The sequence below is a fragment of the Falco biarmicus genome, chromosome 1, assembly GCF_023638135.1.
Source record: "Falco biarmicus isolate bFalBia1 chromosome 1, bFalBia1.pri, whole genome shotgun sequence".
NCBI classification, from domain to species: Eukaryota; Metazoa; Chordata; class Aves; order Falconiformes; family Falconidae; genus Falco; species Falco biarmicus.
Window position 1 is genome coordinate 28,685,332 of NC_079288.1, and position 25,494 is coordinate 28,710,825.

At 43.4% G+C, this 25,494-nt stretch overlaps 1 protein-coding gene across 4 annotated transcripts; it reads right to left on the bottom strand.

The window, feature by feature from the left end:
• Nucleotides 1-1,409: 1,409 nt before the first annotated feature.
• Nucleotides 1,410-25,481, bottom strand: CHEK2 (checkpoint kinase 2). Of its 4 annotated transcripts, none has more exons than XM_056344334.1 (16): nucleotides 25,374-25,481; nucleotides 21,116-21,370; nucleotides 20,450-20,574; nucleotides 20,022-20,169; nucleotides 19,152-19,242; nucleotides 18,087-18,195; nucleotides 16,226-16,279; nucleotides 15,376-15,437; nucleotides 14,771-14,870; nucleotides 12,984-13,070; nucleotides 12,021-12,184; nucleotides 11,687-11,802; nucleotides 10,295-10,380; nucleotides 2,964-3,044; nucleotides 2,264-2,349; nucleotides 1,410-1,636 (listed from the first exon to the last, which is right to left on the bottom strand). In XM_056344334.1, exons 2-16 carry the CDS (start codon nucleotides 21,363-21,365, stop codon nucleotides 1,627-1,629), a joined length of 1,569 nt encoding a protein of 522 aa, XP_056200309.1. In that variant the 5' UTR covers nucleotides 21,366-21,370; nucleotides 25,374-25,481; the 3' UTR covers nucleotides 1,410-1,626. The 4 variants fall into 4 exon arrangements, 1 of the variants encoding a protein (XP_056200309.1); XR_008822690.1 differs by lacking the exons at nucleotides 1,410-1,636; nucleotides 25,374-25,481 and adding exons at nucleotides 5,477-5,531; nucleotides 6,663-6,816 and having other exon boundaries at nucleotides 2,331-2,349; nucleotides 21,116-22,678; XR_008822692.1 differs by lacking the exons at nucleotides 1,410-1,636; nucleotides 25,374-25,481 and adding an exon at nucleotides 6,663-6,816 and having other exon boundaries at nucleotides 2,195-2,349; nucleotides 21,116-22,678.
• Nucleotides 25,482-25,494: the final 13 nt, after the last annotated feature.

Genomic DNA, 25,494 nt, shown 5'->3' on the forward strand with positions numbered 1-25,494 from the left:
CCCCCAGCCCAGGCTGCTCCCAGCCCCGTCCAGCCTGGCCTTGAGCCCAGCCAGGGATGGGGCACCCACAGCTGCCCTGGGCAGCCTGGGCCAGCACCTCGCCGCCCTCATGGGGAAGAATTTCTTCCCAATATCTGTCTCCCCTTTTTCAGTTTAAAGCCATTCCCCGCTGTCCCATCACTACAGGCCCCGATAAAGAGTCCCTCCCGGCTTTCCTGCCAGCCCGTCAGGCACTGGGAGGTGCCGTAAGGTCTCCCCGATCCTTCTCTCCTCCAGCTGAACAGCCCCAGCTCTCCCAGCCTGTCCCCACAGCAGGGGGGCTCCAGCCCCTGACCATCTCCGTGGCCTCCTCTGGACTCGCTCCAACAGGTCCGTGTCCTTCTGCTGGTGACCCCCGAGCTGGAGGTGGCGCTGGGGGGGGGTCCCAGCAGAGGGGCAGAGCCCCCTCCCTCGCCCTGCTGGCCACGCTGCTGGGGATGCAGCCCAGGGCTGGGGTGGCTTTCTGGGCTGTGACCATATATTGCTGGGCCATGTTGAGCTTCTTGTCAACCAACACCCCCAAGTCTTTCTCTCAGGGCTGCTCTCAATCCATTCTCCACCCAGCCTGTGTTTGTGTTTGAGACTGCCCTGACGCACATGCAGGAGAGCTTGCACTTGGCCTTCATGAGGTTCGCAGGCCCACCTCTCAAGCCTGTCAATGTCCTTCTGGATGGCAAAGCAGTTAAAAAAAAAATCTAACAATAGCGGGATGTAAAAAAGATGGAGGAATAAATTATGGAAGTTCTCTCTTTCTGTTTAAAAGGCCAATTACAGTTAACTTGCAGTGTAAGGAGTAGCTAGAATTATTTTCTTGACTGTAATGATGCAGGTCTTTTTAAAATCACTGGTAAGCAAGTCTCAGAGGTACTGGTTCTGGCAGTACACCAGTTCACAAACCTAGCCAAAACACACCAAGTCCTTTATGATTCTTCTACCCAGCATATGGCAGCTGAGTATTCCCTTTTACTTCAGATGGGCTGCAGTAAGTACCAGAACTCTTTGAGGATGTCCCAATCAGTCACACCCATGCACGAGAAAAGGCACATCAGTGGAGGACAGACAGGCATTTCTTCTGTTTTATCACCCCTGTGTATCCGGAGTAGATTTGAACCAGTGGTACTTTTTTATACAGATGCCCACAGATATTCCTCCATCTGGTCCATTAGGAAAAATATGAATGTACAAGAATTGCCATTTTATCATTATCAATGGTTATTATCAAATATCTCAGAACACACAAGATCTCTGCAATAGGCACATCATACGGGAAAAGCTGACTCACAAATGTCTTGTCTTAATTCCTACTTGCACTCACTTATTTCATTATGCATTAGGGTTTATTCTTTCCAACTCAATTTACAGGAAATGCCTTTAACCAGAAAATGCGTGTTTTAGAATAAAGTTACTAAATTGCTCCCCTTTAGTCAATAATGAAATTAATATCATTTAGTAAGAGGCACACAGTCGAAAATTTTCACTTAATGGACAAGCAATTAAAAACTGCTTATCTCTCGGTTCAATTCCTAGTTCTTGTCTGGCAGGAACTTACACATCTTCCTTACATCACTTGTTATCATTTCCTCTTACTCAGTCCATCCTAAGTGAAATAAACATAGTAAACACTTTTCAAGAAGAAACTGGTTAGAAACAACATGCAGATGGTAACTTTTGATTTGAAAGCCTTCAACCACTTCACAGATCACAACACTGTTGAGTCTGCCAGCCCAGTATTTAGTATTTAGCTTTAGCTGAACTCCTAAGTGCCTCAAGCTCCATCAGTAGTTTTACATCAGTATGTGTCCTCAGAAGTCTGTGGGCAGCATTTTGTGTCAGGTAATACTGTGTCTCAGGCAAAAGCTCAGCAAACCTAATATTCCTTTTTGATCTGTGAGGTCTAAGCACTATTTTCATGCCTACCCTAGAAACTGGAACAGAAGAAAGAGTGTAGGTGGTGATGAAGCTAGCCTAAAACTTTTTAGTGACTTAGAACACGCATTTTTCTCATACTCGCCTTGAGTCAGACAGCTGGATGGAATGGAACATGACTATTTGTGTAGATCCTCACACATACACAGCAGTCACTTCAGCCTTGCAAATTTATTTTTATTTAGCAATTGCATCTTCAACGGTTTTTCCATTATTAAGATTTTTCTTAAATAAAAATTCTGCTTTCTGTAAAAAACTTATCATTAACAAAGTCACTTTCTCTTTTTTTTTTTTTCACCTCATTTTCTGAAATGATGTAGAAGGAACAGCATGTTTAGAAGAGCCAGATTCTTCCTCATTTTCATGGAGACGCTTTCTGGTCGGCTAAAAGAAAGATACAGCAGGATGGCTACATGAAATCAGGTAAGACAGAGCCAAGCTGTTTTACTTGCTACAGAATTACAGATGTTGGATAAAGTCTCCTGTGACCAAAAAAACAGCATGACTAACAAATGTTTCTCTACCAAGATCTATCTAATTATATTTGATCCTTCTCATATAAGATTACTGCCCCCAGTTTCATCTTCCACTACTGTTTAAAATTCTCCTAATTAGCATCTGGTAATGAATGTCACAATAGCATCCTTTCTTTCTTTCTTTCCATTACTTTCAGTAATATGAGAATTTTTCCTTGAATACTTAAACATTGTGACTTGAATCCATCAAAACATACATGTTCAGCAATTCAATTTTAAATATATGAACAATTCTTTAAAGCCTAGGAGACTGTTTCTATACATTTAAACAAAGTGCCTTGCCAAAGCACAGAAGTGCTTTTCTATTCAGAAAGCAGAGATCATTAGAAGACTGCTACATACAGCCAAAATGCACATTTCTCTTAAGTTCTCAAAATTAATTGATTTTCTTATTATGGATTATTACTTCAAAATCTAGTTTATGCATCAAGTAGTAACCTTCACACAATCTGTTACACATACCATTTTTGATGTTTGAGGTGGATTCATACTGCCATGTGTCTGAGCAAGCAGCTGTTCAAATGTATTCTTCATATCCTCATCCTGTAAAAAAAGCCGTAACTCTAAGTAGTATATGGAATATTCAAGGGAAAAGCCTACACTTCGGCTAATGAAATGGATCAGCAATTAAAGAATGAATGGATAAAGGAGAAAAGGAGGTTCCCCCACTTCCCCCCACATAAACACCTTCCTAATACAGCTTCACCAAGAGCAAGTCCTGCCTGAGCAACCCCGTGGCCTTCTGTGACAGGGTGACTACATCAGTGGACACAGGAAGAGCTATGACATCGTCTGTCTGCACTTTTGTAAGGCCTTTGGCACAGTCCCCCACATCTTTCTCTCTAAATGGGAGACATCTGGATTTGGTGGATGGACTATTCGATGGATAAGGAATTGTCTGGATGGTCGCATCCAGGAGTAGTGGTCAATGGCTCAATGTCTGGATGGAGATCAGTGACGAGAGGTGTCCCTTAGGGGTCCAAATTGGGACTAGTACAGTTTACTGTCTTCACCAGCGACATAGGCAGTGGGATCAAGCGCACCCTCAGCACCTTTGCAGACCACACCAAGCTGAGTGGTGTGGTTGACATGCCTGAGGGATGGGATGCCAGCCAGAGGGACGTGGACAAACTTGAGAAGGAGGCCCATGTGAACCCTGTGAGGTTCATCAAGGCCAAGTGCAAGGTCCTGCATGTGCATTAGGGCAACCCCAGGTATCAATACAGGCTGGAGGATGAAGGAATGGAGAGCAGCTCTGTGGAGAAGGACCTGGGGGTATTGGTGAATGAAAAGCTGGCCATGAGCCAACAATCTGCACTCACAGCCCAGAAAGCCAACTGTATCCTGGGCTGCATCAAAAGCAGCGTGGCCAGCGGGTTGAGGGAGGTGATTCTCCCCCTCCACTCCACTGAGATCCCACCTGCAGTGCTGCATCCAGCTCTGGAATTCTCAGCACAGGAAAGAAATGGACCTGTTGGAGTGAGTCCGGAGGAGGCGACAAGGATGATCAGGGGCTGGAGCACCTCTCCTATGAGGATAGGCTGAAAGAGTTGGGGTTGTTCAGCCTGGAGAAGAGTGGGCTCTGGGGAGACCTTAGAGCAGCCTTTCAGTACTTCAAGGGAACTTACGAGAAAGATGGGGACAGACTTTTTAATAGGGCTTGCCGCAATAGGACAAGGTGTAATGGTTTTAAACTAAAAGAGGGCAGATTTAGACTAGATAAAAGGAATTATTTTTTTTACCATGAGGGTGATGAAACACTGGCAGAGGCTTCCCAGAGAGGTGGTAGATGCCACATCCCTGGAACGGCTCAAGGCCAGGCTGGACAGGGCTCTAAGCAACCTGATCTAGTGAAAGATGTCCCTGCTTAAGGCAGGGGGAGTTGGACTAGGTGACCTTTAAAAGTCCCTTCCAACCCAAACCATTCTCTGATTCTATGATTCTAATACACAGCACAGCAGCATTTTGAGCAGGTGGTTTATGTACAGTGCTGGTAAGAAAAAGCAGTTCTATTTCATTCAAGAAACAGTTTCCCCTCAATAACCACTTAGCTAATACTAGTCATGCTAAAACTGAACTTGCAATATCATTCAACAAAGTGTAACAACACTGAAAGAACAGAACATACAGGCTAGACGTTTGTGCAGGTAATTAATTAGTCAGCCTTATCAGAAGAGGCCTCATCAGGACTTGGGGCCTGCTTTCACCAAAACAGAGTTAATTACTCTTGAAAAACAAGTATTTCCCTTACAGATTTACATTCTGTTCTCATAAGGACTTCCCTTTCTAACAGCATATTTTCATTTCCACTAGCTTAGCTTCATCAGTATCCCAAATTTGGGCAGTTTTCATTACCACTCCCCTGCCAAAAGCAAACCTGTTGTACACAGTAGGTACAGAAGAATCAAGTAAAACAAGTAAAACACCTATAGCCTAACAAAAAACACCCAACACCCCAACAACCAAAAAACCCACAAAACACCACTGAACACGCACACAAAACTTTAAAAAAATGCATTATCTTAAAAAGCATCCTACAGTTATCCTTAACATAAGTAAGTCCACAGAAACTATGAAACGTTGTAAATGGAAACATCTGGAAAGCAAATATTCAGAATCTGGCCATTTCACTGAAGTTTCCCTTTTGAAAACCCAAACAATTATCAACAAATATTGCATCTTTATAGAGCATTCATATCTCTGCAGAAGTTCACTGGATAACACCATTCATTCTCTGTTTACACGAAGTGGTAAGCCAGAAGCTGAGATTAGCGGAGGGAAAGTGTCTGGGAGAGATGCATTGCAAAAGAAGAGGACTTATTAGTTCAATCGTGCACAAACAGGCCTGGCTGCAGAAGCCTTAGGAGGAGGGAGGGATGGCACAGGGGAGGGAAAGGCAGCAGAGACTCTGCATTAAAAACAGCTAGTTTAGCAGAAAGTCAGGCACATTTCAAAAGAAAAAGCTAGCATGTAACCTCATGCTGGTTCAGCTGCCAGTGAGCGGGGTGCTCTTGGTATATGCCAGGCAACCTCAGGGAACAGGAAATCAGTGTAAACAAGACATTTAGTTGACACAGTCTACTCTCTGTTTTAAAAAGAAAATCTCATTCTCTAGTTTCAGCTATTTCTCCTGCAGGAATTTTATTAGAATGGGTTGCTACAGATATCCTGCAAACCCTAAACTGGACTTCCAAACCTGAAATCAGGTCTTTAAACCTTTCCCAGGACTCAATGAAGTAGCTGCTCGTAGTAATTTAATACAGATCATTTCCTCTGGCTGAGCTTTGAACACTGACTGTGTTCACCAACTGAACAACTGATTTAGAACCAAAACCAGACATTTATTCTGAACAACTGACTGAAGCTAACAGGTTGTATAATTTTGTTCCATTATCACAGTAAAGACTGGGAAACTGAAAGAGAAGTGAATGGGGACATTCACTAATACAGACAATTAGAAATAAGGATCATCGAGCTCCTAAGGATTTCAAACATTTTAACTGTTTTTTTGTGTAAAGGCAGGGGAGGGGGTAAGCTACGGAGTCTTGCAGTATCTCCTTTTTTTGGTTTAAGTATGTTTAAGCACTACAGAAAGGCTTTGATGTAAACATCCAGCTTATTTTATAAAGAACTGGAACTTGTCTTTCTTTTCTAGTGTCACCTGTTTTGACGGTGGGTACATTTGAGTTGATGGGTAAAAGAAGATAAATATTTTTCCATGTATATAACAGACACCTGAGGTTTTCTTCAGCATGCAACCAAACTAATCTCATCCCATTCAAAAGATCCCAGTGAAGTTTTCAGAGGCAATTGTTTATATGCCTTTGAAAAATGTTTTATCAAGTACCTGGCAAATACAGGTAAGAAGTCTCCACTGAGTAGTACTTTGGTTTAAGCAGCCCACTAAGTTTTAAAGTTTTAGATTTAGGCAAAGAATGGAGTAAACAGCACAGGTATTCAAAACAGTAATTTGAAAGTATTACTGGTTTAAAGAAAGCTGTAGAAATTAAGCTTTGTTTGGAGAACATGCTTACTTTTAATATCTTAAAAATCCTGTGGTGGACCCAAAATCATTAGAGAGGCCTAACAGGCATTAGCTGAACACATAAAGTATGCGTCTGTTGTGGTTTTTCCATACTAACTTTTGAAGACAATACTTACAGACAACACAAGAGGGAGTGGGGAGCCAGTAACTCCTTCTCACTACTCACAGTAACAGCATTCAAGGAGCTCTTTTGGTGGTAGTATTCACGTGTGTGATATCTAGAACTGAACATATCGGATGTTGGCCTTCCAAGCAGGCAGCATACATCACCTATAAACAACTGATACTCTTAGTAACAGCCCGTGAAGGGAAACAGTTTAAAGAATGGAATCTGAATGGTAGATGACATTTGGATTTGCGAGTATGATGCTTTCTGAAACTTTTTGTCCTGTCTTTGAAATTAAACATAACAGGAAGAGCTGTCCCTAAAGGGAGTATATAATCAAGATGCTAACAACTTGAGTTTACATACTGAAATATCTCAAATTCTTAGCTTGCCCAAATCACTGTCCTGTATTCCCCCTTTCCCACTACGCGTACCAGCGATTCTTACAATCAGTGTAGCACCATTTATCAGTAACATTTCCTGCTCAGAATTATAATCTAAATGCAAGAATGTACATCTGATTAACTCACTGTAGAAGTTATACACAAGACTACAGCAGTAAAAAACAGGAATGCCAGGAAGAATCTTCTGATGCCCAGCAGTATAATTAGGATGAGTTAATGACTTAAAAAGTCATCCAAATACATTTCTTGTCTTATGAAGCTGCCAGCTGTTGAGCACCAACCGATACTCCCTTGCTCCCACCCTGTTTATTATGCTCTTTAGCTAAGCATCTGAAACCAGACACTGCTCCCAGTGGGAGAATATCAATAGCATTATGCTCGGAATGAATAAATAGAACCCGTTGTGTGGCTCAGAGGTGGGCTGGGTGACTTTCTTCAGCCTCCTCAAGCAAAAATACCCAGGAAAGCTCACAGGCCCAGTGGTCACCTCTAGAGTGCCAAAATCAATAAAAGACCACCTAAAGACTACCTCTCACAAACCTATTTAAACTGTAACAGGAGGCTGGGAAACCATCACCTCTTACTCAGAGGGTTCCCAAACCAGTGATACTTACTCATACTCATCATAGTAAGAACACAGTAGTACTGGACACTTGCCAGAAACAAACTCTGCTGGATTCTGTATTGCCTGCCCACACAAACAAGATGAGGAAGTGGGACTCTGTTACGATGCTCAGAGGAAAAGGTCCATCCTATCAGAACCACAATCACACTTGGTCTCTAAAAAACACATCTTGATTCTCAGATGTTAAAGAGTTCTAAAGGTTGTCTCAGAAAGGATGCAGAAGCTGCTGGTTGTATTGAAAGAAGGCATTCAGCAGAGTACTCGATGCTTTTTTTTTTTGCAGTCCTCTCTGCAGGGACTAAAAACTTGAAAGCACAGACTAGCTACAGATGCAGATTGGGCTGTATTTTCTGAGAAAAAAAATCCAGAGATCCAGGATTTTCCATTAAATTCAGAGCAGGTCATGGAAGCATACAAAGGGTGTTGAAGCAGGACCAGAGTATGGAGAAGAGCAGCTTAATACCAGTATCCTTCAACAAAAATGAAGATAGAGAGGCCTGGCAACCTCTGCTGTTGAGCTGGCACCACACCTTCTAGCAGATGCCAATTGGCTGGTGTGAAAGAATTAGTGACAGAAAGGCTGGCATTAAATAGAGCAACAGACTTGCAGCTAGGTGGATGGCACAGCACAGAAGCAGGAAGATACCTATCACTTGTGCTTAACCACACCACCACTGATCTACAGTGCTGACCCAGGCAGATACTTGCAAGCTCTACCTACTCCAAGCCTCCCCACGAGGAGCTCACTGTTGGTATTTACCATTAGGACCACTGAAGTCCAGTTCTCTTAACATCAACATCAGTTTCATCTTCCTCCCACAAAGAAAACACAGCTGTTCCGATGGAAAGGCCAGAGATGACAGGACTGCAGGAGTCCTTACACCCTACTCAGCTAAAGGCGATAGGCTGGAACAGGACCTAGTTTAGCCTGACAGAACTCTTCAGTACCCTCTACAATGCCTATCAAATATGATCCAGTCAAACATCCATGGGGTAACCACAGAACAGTGAACATATGAACTGTGAAATTCCTTCTTTCAGCTGGACAGGTGGAAAAATCACAGAATCTGAGTCCTTCTCCCTTACCTGAATGCAGGTTACTGCAGAGTCATCAGCCATGAGATACTGCAGATTTAGTCTGAGAGGATGACATTACTTGGCAAGGACCTAAGCTGTTCTGAGCCACCTTTATATGACAATGTAACAAAGATCATGAGACAGAGAAAACAAAAAGCTCTCCTATACAAGTTCTTATGGCTGTTGCCAAGGATCCTGACACAGTCAGCAGTAAGACACATCATTCTAGCATGGGTCAGGCTGCATCAGGAGTAAAAAGTGAAAAGAGGGAAAATTTGTCAAGGCTGAGAAATGCCCTCAGCCTGTGCAGAGAGGGCCTAAGTTGTCATGTGAGCTGCAGGGCTGTTAGATAGTTAAGCCACAAAGACAATGCGTTACCCAGATAATAAAGAGCAAAGGCAACAGACACAAAACCAAGGATAGTGTGACCACTTTGGAGAAGAGATGAAGCTACTTTTTCTCCCTGGCAGAAGAGTGTGCGATGTGGCAAGGTAAAATGTACCTATGGATACCTCATGACAAAGTAGAGGGCAAAGGAGAAATCAAATTAAGCAAATCAAGCAGAGGTGTTTAGGGTGGGAAAAGGCACTGAACAGCGTCAGGCAAGGCTACAAGACTACAAATAGCAAGAGCAACAGTTGCAAAGAACCCTGTGGCTGAAGGACCAAGAAAGCATACCAGGCCAAGAAGATAAACACATTGAAAAGCAACAGGGGGTCTAGCTGCTGTTGCAAGAGGAAAAGACAAGAACAGGAAAAGAAGAAAATCCGTGTGCTGCAGAGACAGCATTTACTTGTTGGGAAAGCAAGGACGCAACTCTGTTCTGTACACTGCAAAGAAGAGAAGGCTCCATCCCACAAAGGCTTTGACACACAACAAGGTGCTGCAAGATCGTCTTGCTTCCAACAAGGAAGCAGTCTGTTCAGAATGCTCACTCTGTTTGGTTTAGAGCTGTCCAACAGGAAAGTGGTGGCTACAGCATCTGTCATCCTACAGGTTGGGATCTGATGGCTCCTCTTACATGTCATTGACAATGCCAGTAAAACAAGTAATTCCTAAGCTTATGGCCTTTTCCTTCACTCTTCTCTTTCTGTAAGTTGGCAGCAGGATCTCTCTGGTCTTACAGCAGCCAGCAGAAACTGTATAGCCAGCTGGCAGAGGCGCAGCTCATGCCCGTAAGAAGCATGAAATGCAGTTGCTCTTCTGTTGGCTACTGTCAGAGACAACCTATGGACAGGCAGACTTAAGCTCTGAATTAAGGTAACAGTTGCTATTCCCTTGAAGCTAAAGAATTGAAGCTCTCGTTGCCCATCACTGTATCCCTTTTACAGTGTTCTCCACAGAAGTGGATCAGGCACCATTACATCACTGGTGATCAGAGCAGCCAGCGTTCCCCTGCTTCCTTGCAGAAGTAAATTACACTGTATCAACAAAACCTCCCAATATTCAGGCTACTGAACTGCCTTTGACTTCACATCAAGAATATCCCCAGAACAACCCATCTGTGCTGCACTTCAGTTAAGACTCAGTTCCTACCTGAAGCCAAGGATGCTCTAAGGCCTCCTCTGTTTTAAGACGTTTGCTTGGATCCACTACTAACAGCTTCTTCACAAGATCCAGAGCTAAGATAATAAAAAAAGTTGGTTGGCATATGATCAGTAAATTCATTACCTGAAAATAAGTTCTGCAATATGCATACACCAAAGCTATGCACAATGGTGTGTCTTACAACACTTCAGAACAATGCCCAAAAATACTGGCTGGGCAGATCGCTTTTCTTTTTTCTATGCACAGGGAGGGCTGCAGACTGTAACCATTTTCCTTCACATACACATGATTCAACACCTCCCAGTGTGCCAAAATTACCAGCAGATATACTGGGCATGTCCACAATTTATGTTCTAAGCATGAACGGGAAGTTCAGTGTTTTCCTAAAAGCTTCAGTATTACTGCAGCCAAGCAAAGACAGCTTAATTTAGTTTCCTGGTTTACAGTGTCTTAGAAAGCAGATTATCCATCTGGGAAGATGGAAGAGTCAAGACATACACACGCATGTTCAACGTAACATATTTTCTTCAGAAACTGCTTAATAGACACTGTGAAAAACACGGTATTTAAAGAAATTTTGGCAAGATTTACTTTTCATTGCACTGCATTATTCTGTTGCACATACCATCAGGAATATGTATGACATTAACATAATTTCCATTCTCATATGTCTGACTTATTATTGAATAAGCTTCAAATAATTCAGGAAGGAGTTATATTTGGTAAAGTTATCAGAAAAAGAATGATCACATCATTGATTAGAAACTCCTCTGCATGTACAAAGGAGTATCCAAGGCAAACACTACAATTATTTTGTGCACAAGAAAAGCATGCAGACAGTAACAACCATTTTTGTTTGCTATGCAAAAACTCAAATAGTTTTGCAGGCTACTTAGCTTAGAGTGGGCCATACTTCATAGCCAATTCCACAAATGTGGCTGATATTTTAAGCTCAAAGACCAGCACCATGAAATTATTCTTAACATTTCTCTCTCAGAATTCTAACTCATATCCCTTAAATCCCTGGCATTTTTTGTTCAACATTTGAAGAGTCTTTGAGCAGGGCAAAGTCTGTAGACCAGCTTGATAAAATCGGAAGAAAAAGCGAAAAGAGGGAAAATAGACATATGTCCTCACAAACTCTGTACTTCTGTAGTTAACGAAGCTAAATATTACTAAGAAATCTCTTTAATGAAAATATATCTGCTCTTTCCAATGTTTCAACTTTGAACTTAAAAAAACCAAAACATTTTAAGAGACTACTTTAAGAACTAAACATATCAACATGCAATGTGCCATACAGCTGAAAGGAAGTTAAAGGAAAACAAAAACTACAAGAAAAGAGCTAGCTATTCTACTACCCCCGTAATGGAGTCATACCCATGTCTGATACATGCTTCCATTCTTTTGGAATGAACGTGTATTCTCCACGAGTGATTTGATCTTTCAGAGATAGCCGAGTATTTTGCTCATTAAATGGTGGATATCCACACAAGCTATATAAAAGAAGAAAACAAGTTAAAACACAGATTTTGTCATAGTGACTGAAACACTAAAATCACACATTTTAAAGCATCTGCCATCATAGCGTCTTTTAGATGTATATAGTTTTAAACACATTTTTGCTTCCTAATAAAGATCATGAGGTTTCCAAATCTCGAGCCATGTATGTTAATGACTGCCCAATGAAGGTAGCATCTACACAATCTCTTACCATACAAAAAGAATAACTCCTAAACTCCAGCAGTCCACAGCTCGGCTGTATCCAGCAGTCCCAAGTGAATTTAGAACCTCAGGAGCAAGGTACGTGGGAGTACCACATAATGTTTTCATAAGAGAAGTTTCTCCAAGAATCTTGGATTGTCCAAAATCTGTAATCTTGTATTTAAAAATGGTAATGCATTACATATTAGGATTGATTGTACTAGAACATATCATACTGTCAACATACATCAGGAGGTTACATTAAGTTTCTTCCTTCCAAGTCAGTTCCAGTACATGACTATGCAAAATTTACTCCTAACACTATTAAGTATTCAGCAAACAACTAAGAACAGGAGAGGAGGAGTAGAGAGAAATATGAGACAGGATCACACTTTACACCAACAAAAAGTACTCTCAGATTTGTATGTAAATAGACAGCCAAAGAATAAAGGACCTGTAACTTATTGGAACAGATTACTTGCAAAATCAGCAGTTTAGAATGCAAATTTATTCAATGCTTTATCTTGGGAAAACAACCCAACAAAACAAAACTACCCACAAAAAAAACCCAGCTCTACCCTCTCTGCCCTCTGCCCCCCCCCAAAAAAGAACACAAAAAAAATCACAGCAATGAAAAAACCTGTCACCATACAGCCTGGATATTTGTGGAAATGCTGTCTGTAGTTGAAGAATTTAGATTTTATTGAGAAAAAAAAATTCAGCATTTGAAGTTGTATACTCAATTAAATGCTACATAAGCACAACACTTCTCAGTTGTTCTTAGGTAAGTGTATGGGTTGAAACATCCACAAAAATAAAACTAAAATTATTTTAAAAACCCTCAATGTTTTAAGTTACTTCATAGTTTGAGTAATTGCGTAATTTTTTCCTGTGTTCAACTAAACATTGAGAAGAATGGGAAGGAATACTCCCAAATTTCTAAATGAACAAGAAGAAATGTAAGTTTCCTTACCTTTATAAGACATGTCTCTTCAGAAGATGAAAGTAGCACATTCTCTGGCTTTAGATCGCGGTGTATAATTCCATTGTCATGGAGATACTAGACATATTCAGATATATAATCAAAGAAAAACAGACTACCAACTTTTTAAAAATGTAAGCTTTCCAATTTTTCATGTAGCAATAGCAGTATAACTGAAATGGTTGTGCAAGAAGCATGCATGCATGTGAAGCTACATAGCTTATGACACTTAAAAAAAAAAAAACACAAACAAACAAACCCAACCACCCCAACCTTAGAAACCATTATGCTTCAAATGCCAAATCTCAATGCAAGCACAGCATGTAGACCGGGAAGGCGTTCCATCCTTCCCATTCTGGAAAGCTAGACTTCTTTCTTCATGTCCGCAAAAGCAACAGCACTAAGGAAAACCAAAGTTCTATGCTGCCTTTGTAGGAACTCTGGTTTTCCATACGTCTCTTCTTTCTTTTAGTCATTATTATTGTGTGACCATACCCTCTTAAATACGAGTCCAAGTTTCAGTTTGCAGAGACAGTTAAGTTCACAATGCCACAACAGTCCTCACACTGGTGAGTAATAGCAGACAGATTTAAAAAATACCTCAGTCATCAAAGAACTGGAGGCTGAAAAAGGGTTCAAAAACTTGATAATATAACTAGGAAAACTGGGCAAGGATGAGATAGAAGATCAACGTCAGGTTAAATACACAAAGGATTTTGGAAAAAGTTAAGTTTCTTGAGGCAAGTGTAGACTTGTTCCCTTATCTGTAGTTCTGAAGCCTACATGCGGGTCTGCTACCCAGTTTTCTACTGACTCCAAATCTGAGAACAGACTTCTGGCTTCATTAGGAGAGCATTTCACAGCAAGCAAGAATCAAAGTTCAGTCATAAATGACTGGCATATTAAGATACAACAAAGTCTGTGTTAAAACTAGGAACAACTGATTCTAACATTATAATAAGTAGTACAAAATACATACTAGAGATGTCTTCACATTTACACTGAAGGGAAGCTTTTCTTTAGTATATCTAAAAACATCGTATCATTATGAAGCAGAAGGTAATGACACCGCTTTTATTACATGACTGGCCGTCTCAAAAATGAGAATTGGGGAAAAATACAATAGTTTACTCACTAATGAGGGAAATAGTTCTAGGTTTATTATTTATTAATGCCTACTACAGAACAACTATTAAGTTTCTGGTTTTGGCAATTGCAAGATATTAAAACTGAGCCAAAAGAAAGAAGGAAAATAATTGATCTGAAAGCATAGTCAGGTCCAGACAATTAAGTAGAGGTAGAAAACAATCTTGCAGGTGTTACTAATGAAACATGCTTACTTACCATTTCATGAATTTAGAAGAAATTTATCTAAGGACCCAATATTTAGTATTTCAGACCTATTAAAAGTAGTCTTGAAGTCAGTTGTCTACTGAACTGAAATGCTTATTCAGGAGCACATAGTAAATCATCTGACCACTAATTTTTTTGAAGCCTGCTACACGGATGACTCTGCCCACACACTGCTAGAAGTCTCACAATAATCCTGCCACCAGTGAGCACAGCCTGTAGTATTACGTTCGTCCCTGTTTATAGTAAGAGTGTTTGAATGTTCTTTGGCTGCACTGAGGTGAAGAATTTTGTTAAAGTATCCTATGAAAAGCACTGTGTTGATTGCTTGCACAGATTTCAGAAGTGACAAATGACAAAAAAATTTCTTCTGACTGACATTCATATGCATAACTGTATTTTTCTGGGAAGAATTCATGATTATGTACCTTTACAGCCAACAGCATCTGATAAAAATACAACTTGCAGGTAGCTTCTTTCATCTTGATTGGCCTTGACACTCTGTCATACAATTCTCCTCCTTCCATCCTAAAACAAATGCAGGTGTTAAATATATTCAGGTCAATATATTACTTCCTAAAGTTTCATCTCATTAAACAAGAGAGAGACCAAAACATCTGGCTATTTTGGCTACAGAGAAGGAATATATTTCCGAAAATGAGTGAGCAATGTTGTAAGCACAGCACACACTGCTGAATTAGACCTAATCTCCCAAGTCTGCATTGGGCATTGCTGCAAGAGTTTTGATCAGCCTCCTCTTAGGACTCAAAATCAAAACAGTGGCAGCAATCCACAACAGGAGCATAGTGGGTAGCTATCCAGGCACTAAGTGCCTTCACACCATTGAAGGATTACTCACCTGGTTATTCTAGTTCCTAATTTTACAGAGGTTTCAGAGAGCAGTGGAAGCCAGCAAAAGAAAAAACAGAACAAACGAACCCCCACACACACACCGAGTTCAGAACTAGACACATGCTCTGCGGCTATGAAAAACATTTCATTTTATGCATTTACTTTCAAACAGGTAACTTACAATTCCAAAACAATGTAGTAATCCTCTGCTTCAAAGAAGTTTTTGATCTTGATTAAACAAGGCTAATAAAAAAGGGAACACAAATGGACACACAGAAAAAAGTAGAATAATTTGTAAAAACTGACATTATCAACAGTTTATCATCCTAAAGTTCCTATTTCAGTATGATTTCAACCATGCCAGTTAAACTAACACTTAGAACAACCAACTAGCACCCCAGGCTTTGGCAAACACTTAATATTCAAGTGTGTTGTCTTCTCCCCTGTACCTACACACACAAAAACATTCAACTCTTGCACTGAGTACAGCTCAACAAGCACCCTTATTTTTTCCAGCTGTGAGTTACCATACCCTCAGTGTTTTCTTTATATGCAATAGTACATTGGGAAGCAAGGGCAAGTTCATTAAGCTATACAAACTTTCTACTTAAGGAAGTAAAAGAAATGCCTTTTGCGGGGAAGGGGGGGTGAGGAGGGGAAGCAGGAAAAAGAGGGGATACAAATTCAAGAAATTGCCAGTGGAATCATTATATTTGGTTATCTGGCAGTATTTACAAAAACACACATCAAGGAAAGATTTCAACAACAGTGTTTCAGGTTGAAACTTCTGTGAAGTTTCTTCTCAGATTTACATCTCTGTTACTCAAGGTTTTAAAGCCTCCAATCTGCAAAGATACAGTATACTTAAAAGGAGAAAAAAAGGAGCACTCAATAGACTTATTTACAGGAAAAATTACATGCATCCTTTAACATTTCCTAAAGAGATAAAATTTAATTACTACACTAAGGTCAGTGAACTACAGAAGTACAGTGGGCAGCAAAAAGGAATAAAAATGTACAGTAACACTCACATGATCTATTTTCTTCAGAATTTCAATTTCCGTATTGATATTAAAAGCTGGGTTCTATCAAAAGAATCAAGTATCATATTGGGTAAGACAGTGTGTTCTGGAATAAGACACATTAGAAGTAAGACAGTACCAGAAGAGCCATCATTCCATGTCCCTTGCTACTTTAATTGACCATAACATATAATCTTTTTCCATAAACTGATCAGGTGCCTTCAGTGAAGTAAATGAACAGTCTGCTGTCACTAGCTGTACCAAGATACTGCTCCAGATACTGCAGGTTAGAAATCTCCACCTAATTTCCAAACTAAAAAATTTAAAAATCTTGGCAAGTATGTATCAATATTGTCCTTTAAACAGCTTTCCTCCCTCCAAGATGCTTTCCATATGGGCTAACCCTAAAATTAAATGCTATTCTCATCTAGCCTTTATTTTGCAAGATAACATGAAGAGATTCTTTTAATCTGTGGCTTAGGCTCAACTCATGAAATTAACCCAGCGGGGTTTTTTTCGTTCTTCTTCCAATCCAAATCAATTGTCTTTGAACACACACGATCAAATCCATATACAACATTCCAGAACCAGTCCTATCTCTCTTTTGTACGATGGCATTTCTTAATAATTATAACTGGTAACAGCATCTCTTAATCCATATTAGAAATGTTCCAAAATTACATTTTGCAATTTTCAGTCACAATGATGTCACATATTCATCTGCAAATAAGTATATCTACCTCCTCCTCTGAACTAGAAAAGTGCAGATTACAGCAAAAATTGTCGCTGATCTTGAAGCACACAATCTTGCACCATTAAACATTATCCAACATCTGTTACTCCAGCATACAAAAGTAGCAGTTCTTCATACATGATACTGCAACCTTCCTTTCCATCAACAGAGACTTTGAGTCAGTGCCAAAGAGCTGAATTAGTATATTCCCACTTTTTGTGCCACGATCTTTAAATGTAATAGTCCAGAAGACTAATCTCAAGACAAATTCTCAAAATTTCCACTAGTAACTAATTCTGCTCTCACTGAAGCCTCTGGGCATCCTTTCCTCAGCCACCTTTCCACCTTAGAATTTATGTCTTTACAAAAATATTACCCAGATCGAGCAGTAGTTTCCTATAAGGTACACGATGAAACACTTTGTCAGTTTGGACAAATTCTGTATATCATATCTGTGCTCTGAAGTCCATTTTCTCATCAATGAAATTAATAAGGTTAATCCAACCTGATTCAACTTTAGTAAATCCACAGCAGCACAACTTACATAACTCCTTCTTCCGTGCACTTTTGCCTCTAACTGTACTTTTCTTCAAAGTTTATCCTATACCCTTCTATAACATTAAAGTTAGAGTAATAGATAGGAAGTTGCTTGGGTCTCTTTCTCATGTTGGAGTAAAGCCACTTGGCTTGTTCTTCTCCTTCAAATTCAGGCTTCTGCTACAAGACTAGACACATGAAATCATACAATTTTATTAAAAAGTATTATGATGGAGAATACAACAAAATTAGCAGAGTTTGTAAATTTTTGGTCAGACTCTGCTGGTTATGATGTTCCCATCTGATGCATTTTAGGAGATAAACCCCACAAGACTCCCCACCACCTTTTGTATATATCACATTAACAAACAGTCCTAAATTATGAACATAATGCAACATGGTCAAAGAATAAAAGCAAGCATTTTCTACAGAATTCTATAGATTCTGTAAGATCAAAAGGCATTTTGAAATTACATACAGAAGACATTAAGTAAGAAAACCCTCTGTAGCTGAAGAGAGCTGGGGAGTCAGAGTGGTTACCAAATATTTCAAGACCACTGCAAGATGGCCAAAAACAGACAAACCAACCAAAATACTTACTGCCTCTCTAATACCACTTGCCATGAACTTCCGCTTATTGATTATCTTTACCGCAACTTTGTTACAAGTGCTCTTCTCAAATGCCAGTTTGACTTCTCCACAGGCACCACTAAGGTAAAAGCACAGCTATGTTAATGCTTACAAATACTTTTCAAAAATCCGCTTAACAAGTATAGACAAATGAAATGAAAGCACTGGATTACACACAGTTTGAGGGTGCTGCTTTCCAACTTCTTGAATATGGCATGTTGTCAAAACTTTCTCAGATAGCATTCAATAGTTAGGAAGTCTATTTAAATAGCAAGTGATCCCAAGGGCCACCCATTCAAAAATGCAGGAGTAAATATTTAAAGCAACTGATCTGTTTGTACACGGTACCAGTGAATATCAAGGACAAGCTCTGTCAGCATTTCCATCACAAAACTGCATTTAAGAGAAGACAACCTACTGAAGAGTTCTATCAGCACCAGGCTGCATAAATCTGAAGAACAGGTATGACAATACTTCTATTTTTACTAAGTAGTGATTTTATTACAAAAAGAGATCCTTGTATTTTGCACTTGGATTTGTTTCCTCTTTAACCATTCTTGTCCAAATTCTTCACTGACCATCTTTTTCCAAAAGATAAAAAAGTAGCCTCCACCTAAGATAGCCTCTCTTTTTCCCAACAACAGTTCTTTCCCCTTCTGTATCAACACTGATTGTAGAAAGCTATATTCTGACATAAAGCTCTTCCTTCTACTTCCAATAACTGAGTAAATTAATATACAATTGAAAACTTGTCAAAAATCTACAGACCTTATTCTCTTCCAGAGAAAAAAACCAACAAACTGGGTTTCACAACTAATGGTAGATTACAAACCCCAAGCCAATTATAGGAATAAAGCCAAAATTCCTGTTTAAGCTGTTGTAAAGAACAGGTTTGCTCAGGTGTTATCACTCATTCTTTTCTTCTTTTTTTTTTTTTAAACAGCAGCTCAATTAACACTAGTAATCATTCCAGCACAAGGTACTGAAAACGGTAACAAAATTAATGCTTAATACTGCAGAAAGAATGATGCTTACCTTCCCAGAGTCTTTGACATGATGTATTTCTCTCTGAGTTCTCTAGGGAACACCAACTGATCATCCACCGTAAGATCAGAAAATACAAACACTAGGAAGATGAGTGGAAATCATTTTCCTGTTATTAACTTTAAAATTTTGTTGTAATAAACAACTGTGCTTCCTGAGCTTTTATAGTCAACAACGTAACTAAGAAAATGCTGCCTGCTAGAAGAAAAACATAAATATATAAAAAGTTAATTGATGCTATAAATGACATCAGCTATTGGGTTAGGTAGGTGATCTTATTACTGAAAAAGACATCTTTGGTATTAACTTCACAACAGAGCTTGATCGATTAACACTATGTTTCAGGACGAAATAGGTAAGATTTCTGATGTCACAGCAGGGAACAAAGAGAAGTGACAATCAGGATGACAGCATCTTAGTGGGAAAGCAAAGATAAAGAAACAAACCCCCAAACCTGCTAATTTTTAAGAGGGTTTTTTAATTATTATGCAGCACCAGTAAGTACTTGGGATTTTTTCAACTTCCCTTGAATAGTCCGTTTCCCCTGTTCCCACCCACACAGACACAGCTACTCAAGCACAAAAATGTTTCAAAACCAGGAAAACAACAATCAAAGTTTATACTCTAGTAAGGTGATTCCTGACGCAGCTTCTTCTAAATTTTCTTCTTTTTTTCCCATTTTTTTCTAGGGTTGAGGTGGATATGGGTAGTTTTTATTCAAGTACTAAAACATCGATTCATAGCTGTATTTTAACAGCACACATGAAGAAGCTCAGTTTGCAAGAAACATACTCAAATCACTGCAGAAACGCGCTCTTGGTCAACACATAAAGAAACTACTTATGTTATAGCACATTTTACCCTTATTAGTCTGTATAGACAGTGCAATTTCAGAGTTGTGAGTCAGTGGAAGCTTCTTCCCTTTTCCAATGAGCTCTCTATTAACAAAAGTTCCATTTGCGCTGTGGTCTTCAATGTAGGCAACATAGGAATTTTTTGGACCCATTTCCTCAAAGAGAAAAAAAACCGGGAAAGATAAGAGCAGGGGAAAAATTACTTTACTGTAAAGATATGACAGACTATAGAAATTCACTATTGTTGGCTCAGGAAATCAGACTACTGAGGTTATTTCATAGACCCCGATAATGGAGCATTGCCAAGAGTCTTATTAAGGGAAGCAACAGTGAAGGTACTTAAACTTTGAATTATTTAGCATCCACCCCCACCAAAGACAATCTTTTTCAATTATGCCAAGATAGAAAAAGAGAGTTAACCTGCTTAGCACCTACCCTGAAAATTCGGAAATGCTTCTTGCTATAGTTTTGGTAGAAGCCAGTCTCAGACAAGCCTAGCTTAGAAAAACTATAATCACAGCTTTTGTCTCTTCCAAACCAGTATTCATCATTCACACAGTCTGCAGAGAAAGGGGAAGTAAAGCAGAGAGAAAACATAAAATTGCAGGAAGTTATTAACTGTGGCACTACAGAATGATGCCAAAGGGTAGTGAACAGGATAACAAAGACGAGATTCTTCCTACACAATCAAGTTTATTTGTCTTAATTCAGACAAAGCACCATGCACTATCAACACCTTGTACCATATTTTAGTAATTTTACCCTCTTCAGTAATAGTTGAGTTTTCAGTTCACCTTCAGCAATACTGAGACTCATATGATATATAAACAAAATGCATTATGAAATGGAAAAATGAAGCAATTAACGAAGAATATGAATACCTCAGAACTCCTCTAAGTCTATGGAAGCTGTGTATCTGGGTACTCAGTGTGAACACCGGGATGTAGCATGGTACAACATCACTGCAAAAGTTGCAGGTTTGTACTTAAATTTGCTTGTACTTAATTTGAAAATGAAAAGACGCTGCTCTCTACCAAGCTACTCAAAACTTCTCTGAGGTACTACAAATGAACCAAGGGTCTTATTACAGTATGCACATACCACAATTGCTGAAACCTTTTCCAAGCGCGAAGAGTCGACCCCAAGGCTGAGGAACAAGTTCTTCAGATTCCTGGTCCTCGGGGATCGATGGAAGCTCCTGAGTGGGAACAGTGTCCAAAGAACTGACGGTGCCAGAACTTGAGGAAGACTGACTAGCACTCTGTGACCCACTGGAAGAGGAACTGGTACCACTTTGTGACTGTTGAGCACCTTGAGACTGCTGCGCTTCACTTCCAGTCTCTCGAGACATGTTGGCTTCAAAGAGAATGTTAAATAAAAACAATTACTACAGCAAAGCAAAATTGACACACCATACTATTAATGTCCATGTCTGTTCTCAGTCTTCAAAGCAAAACTTTCCAGGAAAGCATGCATGTGTGCATTACATGTAAATCCCCAAGCATTTTGCAAACCATGATGGTTTTCCTTTTGAAAAAGCACGTGGTACTCCCTCTACTGGTTCCAAAACAACAGTTAAATCTTATCCCCAGATTTTCACTCGAGCTCTTCAGGGCTCACGCTTTATTTCCCCAACGCATGTGCAGCATGCTCTGACGAATCATCCCCACACAAAGCAGTAACCATTGCAGCTCTCCAGGCACAAAGGGAAACACAGAACAAGGAAAACTACGAACTACAAAACGATGTTTTCTTGATGCTGAAAGTGCCCAAGAGATTTATCGCGTCTATACATAATTGATGTACAAAACTGCTACTCAAAGATACACACCGTACCCCTAGCAGCGGCTATCAAAGACAGCAGCAAGAAAAGGCAACAAACAGCACCTACCTGCCCTGTCAAGCCAGGGGAATTTGCAACTCCGTCGTGCCTTCCTCCCCACCTTAAACAACCTACTGGCCAGCTCATCTTTATAGCTGGCTTTCTCCAACAGCATCTGTGTTCATCCTGCCAGGGGGCTACTATCATGTCCGTGAGCCTTTCCAGGGTCCCTGCCATCCACTGGGATCACCTGCACTTACCTATCTGCTTGCTTCCTTGGTTTACCAGTGGATCTTGTTTTTCAAGCTGGTTGCCATACAGCTCAATGTATAACCCAGACTAATTCAAATCTCCTTGCCAGGTTGCCACCTTTCATTATTAGCCATAAAAACATAACAGCCTCCTCTTTACTTTCTGTGTCACTTTTTTTACAGAGGTGTTCGGAAATGCAGGCAAGTCCAACAAACACAGCCCCGACAGCATGGCGTCCATCACAGCAGCTGCTTCACTCAAGTGCTGAGGCACAGCTGCCCACAGAGGGAATAGAATCATAGAATCCTTTAGGCTGGAAAAGACCTTTAAGATCACCAAGTCCAACCCTTACCCCAGCACTGCCCAGCCCACCACTAAACCACGTCCCCAAACGCCACATCTACACATCTTTTTAAATACCCTCGGGGATGGTGACTCCACCACCTCCCTGGGCAGCCTGTTCCAATGCCTGACCACCCTTTCGGTGAGGAAATGCTTCTGAATACCCAACCTAACCCGCCCCTGGTGCAGCTTCAGGCCGTTTCCCCTTGTCCTGGCCCTTGTCACTTGGGAGCAGAGACCGACCCCCGCGGCCTACAGCCCCTGTCGGGCAGCTGTAGGGAGCCATCGGCCCCCCCGGAGCCCCCTCCTCCCCAGGCTGAACCCCCCCGGCTCCCCCCGCCACCCCCCACAGGGCTTGTGCCCAGCCCCTGCCCCAGCCCCTGCCCGTCCCTGGACACGCTCCAGCCCCTCGGGGTCTGTCCTGTACCAGGGCCCGAACCTGAGCCCAGGGCTCGAGCTGCGGCCCCCCCAGTGCCCAGCGCAGGGGGACGGTCACTGCCCCGGCCCTGCTGGCCACGCTGTTTCGGACACAAGCCAGGGGGCTGCTGGCCCCCTTGGCCACCTGGGCACATGGGGGGCTCATGCCCAGCCGGCTCTGACCAGCCCCCCTGGCCCTTTCCCGCCGGGCAGCCCCCAGCCCCCCGCCCGCAGCTCCTGGGGCTGGTGTGACCCCCGGGCAGGGCCCAGCCTGCCCAGCCCCCCTGCAGCCCCTGCCCCCCGGCACGGCAACGCTCCCCCAGCTGGGCGTCCTCTCAGACTCACTGAGGGGGCACTCGATCCCCTCACCCAGATCATCGATAAAGACATTAAACAGGACTGGCCCCAGCACTGAGCCCTGGGGACACCCCGTGTGCCCAGCACCAGCAGGATGTGACTCCATCCACCGCCGCTCTCTGGCTCGGCCAGCCCAGCGCGGGGGCCCCCCGGCCCAGCCAGGAGCAGCCAGTTTCTCCAGGAGATGCTGTGGGAGACGGTGTCCAAGGCTTCAGTGAGGCCCAGGCAGAGACCAGCCACAGCCTTTGCCTCAGCTGCCAGGCAGGTCACCTTGTCACAGCAGATCAGTCCCTCCGGCAGGACCTGCCTTCCATAACCCCACGCTGGCTGGGCCTGACCCCCAGCTGTCCCGACGTGCCGCATGATGGCCATCAGGGTGATCTGCTCCATCATCACCCACCTTCCCCATGACGGCCATCAGGGTGATCTGCTCCATCATCACTCACCTTCCCCATGATGGCCATCAGGGTGATCTGCTCCATCACCACCCACCTTCCCCGTGATGGCCATCAGGGTGATCTGCTCCATCACCACCCACCTTCCCTGTGATGGCCATCAGGGTGATCTGCTCCATCACCACCCACCTTCCCCATGATGGCCATCAGGGTGATCTGCTCCACCACCCACCTTCCCCGTGATGGCCATCAGGGTGATCTGCTCCACCACCCACCTTCCCCATGATGGCCATCAGGGTGATCTGCTCCATCACCCACCTTCCCCGTGATGGCCATCAGGGTGATCTGCTCCATCACCTTTCCCGTGATGGCCATCAGGGTGATCTGCTCCATCACCCACGTTCCCCATGATGGCCATCAGGGTGATCTGCTCCATCACCCACGTTCCCCATGATAGCCATCAGGGTGATCTGCTCCATCACCCACCTTCCCCGTGATGGCCATCAGGGTGATCTGCTCCATCACCCACCTTCCCCGTGATGGCCATCAGGGTGATCTGCTCCATCACCCACCTTCCCCGTGATGGCCATCAGGGTGATCTGCTCCATCACCCACCTTCCCCGTGATGGCCATCAGGGTGATCTGCTCCATCACCCACCTTCCCCGTGATGGCCATCAGGGTGATCTGCTCCATCACCTTCACCGTGATGGCCATCAGGGTGATCTGCTCCACCACCTTTCCCGGCACCCAGGCCAGGCTGACAGGGCCACAGCTCCCGGATCCTCCTTCCAACCCTTGCTGTAGATGGTGTCACACTGGCTGAGCCCCGTCTGCTGGGCCTCCCCAGTTTGCCAGGGCTGTTGGTCGATGATGGACAGTGGCTCGGTGAGCACTTCCACCAGCTCCCTCAGCACCCTCGGCTGGGTCCCATCCAGCCCCACAGACCTGGCTGTGTCTGAGTGGAGCAGCAGGTCGCTGGCCATTTCCCCTTGGATTACGGGGGCTTCATTCTGCTCCCGCTCCCTGCCTTCCAGCCAGGGCGCTGGGTGCCCAGAGAACAACTCGTCTTGCTATCAAAGACTGAGGCAAAGGCGGCATGAAGTACCTCAGCCTTTGGCGCCGTTTCCCCCCTCACCCCACACAGGACCGAGGGGCCCTGATCCTCCTGCTCCTGAGGCGTCCACAGGAGCGTTCCACACCGCCCGGGCCGGCACCAGCCAAGCCAAGTCCCAGCCGGGCTCTGGCCCTTCTGGTGTTTCCCCCGGCACAGCCTCGCACCGCTGCAGCCCCCGGCCCGCTCCCCTCGACCATAAGCCCCCCGGCCCCCGGCCAGGCCCCGCTGCTCGGCAGCCTCCCGCGCTCCGGGCCGCCCCGGCGGGCAGGGTCGAGCCCCGGGCCCCGGACGTTTCCGCGCCTGCGGGGAGCGGCGCGGCTGAAGAGGGAGCAGGGGCAGGGTCAGGGACAGGGGCTGCGGCAGGACCCCCGGCGGAGGGGACCGGCCGTTGGCACCGTCTGCCTGCGCCCAGCCCGCCGCGCCGCTGCCACCGGCTGAGGTGCCAAGGGGCCGATATCCAGCCGCGGCGCGGGCGGGGGGGGGGGGGGGAGCACCGCCCTCAGCACCGCCCCCCCCCCGCTCCGCAGCGCCCCCGGCCGCCCCGACCCTGCACTGCAGCCCCGCAGCGCCCCCCGCCGCCCCGACCCTGCACTGCAGCCCCGCAGCGCCCCCCGCCGCCCCGACCCAGTACTGCAGCCCCGTGGGCTGCGCGACCTCACCGGAAAGGCGGCGGGGCCGGCCCGTAGCGACCGATACCCTCGGGGCGGGGCGGGGCGGGGCGAGGCGAGGCGAGGCGAGGCGAGGCGGGCGGGGCGCAGGCCGGGCCGGTCCCGAGCTCGC

Coding starts and splice junctions, on each gene's coding strand:
- CHEK2 (XM_056344334.1), bottom strand. CDS start 21,365: ATGTCTCGAGAGACTGGAAGTGAAGCGCAGCAGTCTCAAGGTGCTCAA. Junction 19,243..20,021: donor GTCTATACAGACTAATAAGG/GTAAAATGTGCT, acceptor TCATCTTCCTAG/TGTTTGTATTTTCTGATCTT. Junction 12,185..12,983: donor AAGAGACATGTCTTATAAAG/GTAAGGAAACTT, acceptor TTTAAATACAAG/ATTACAGATTTTGGACAATC.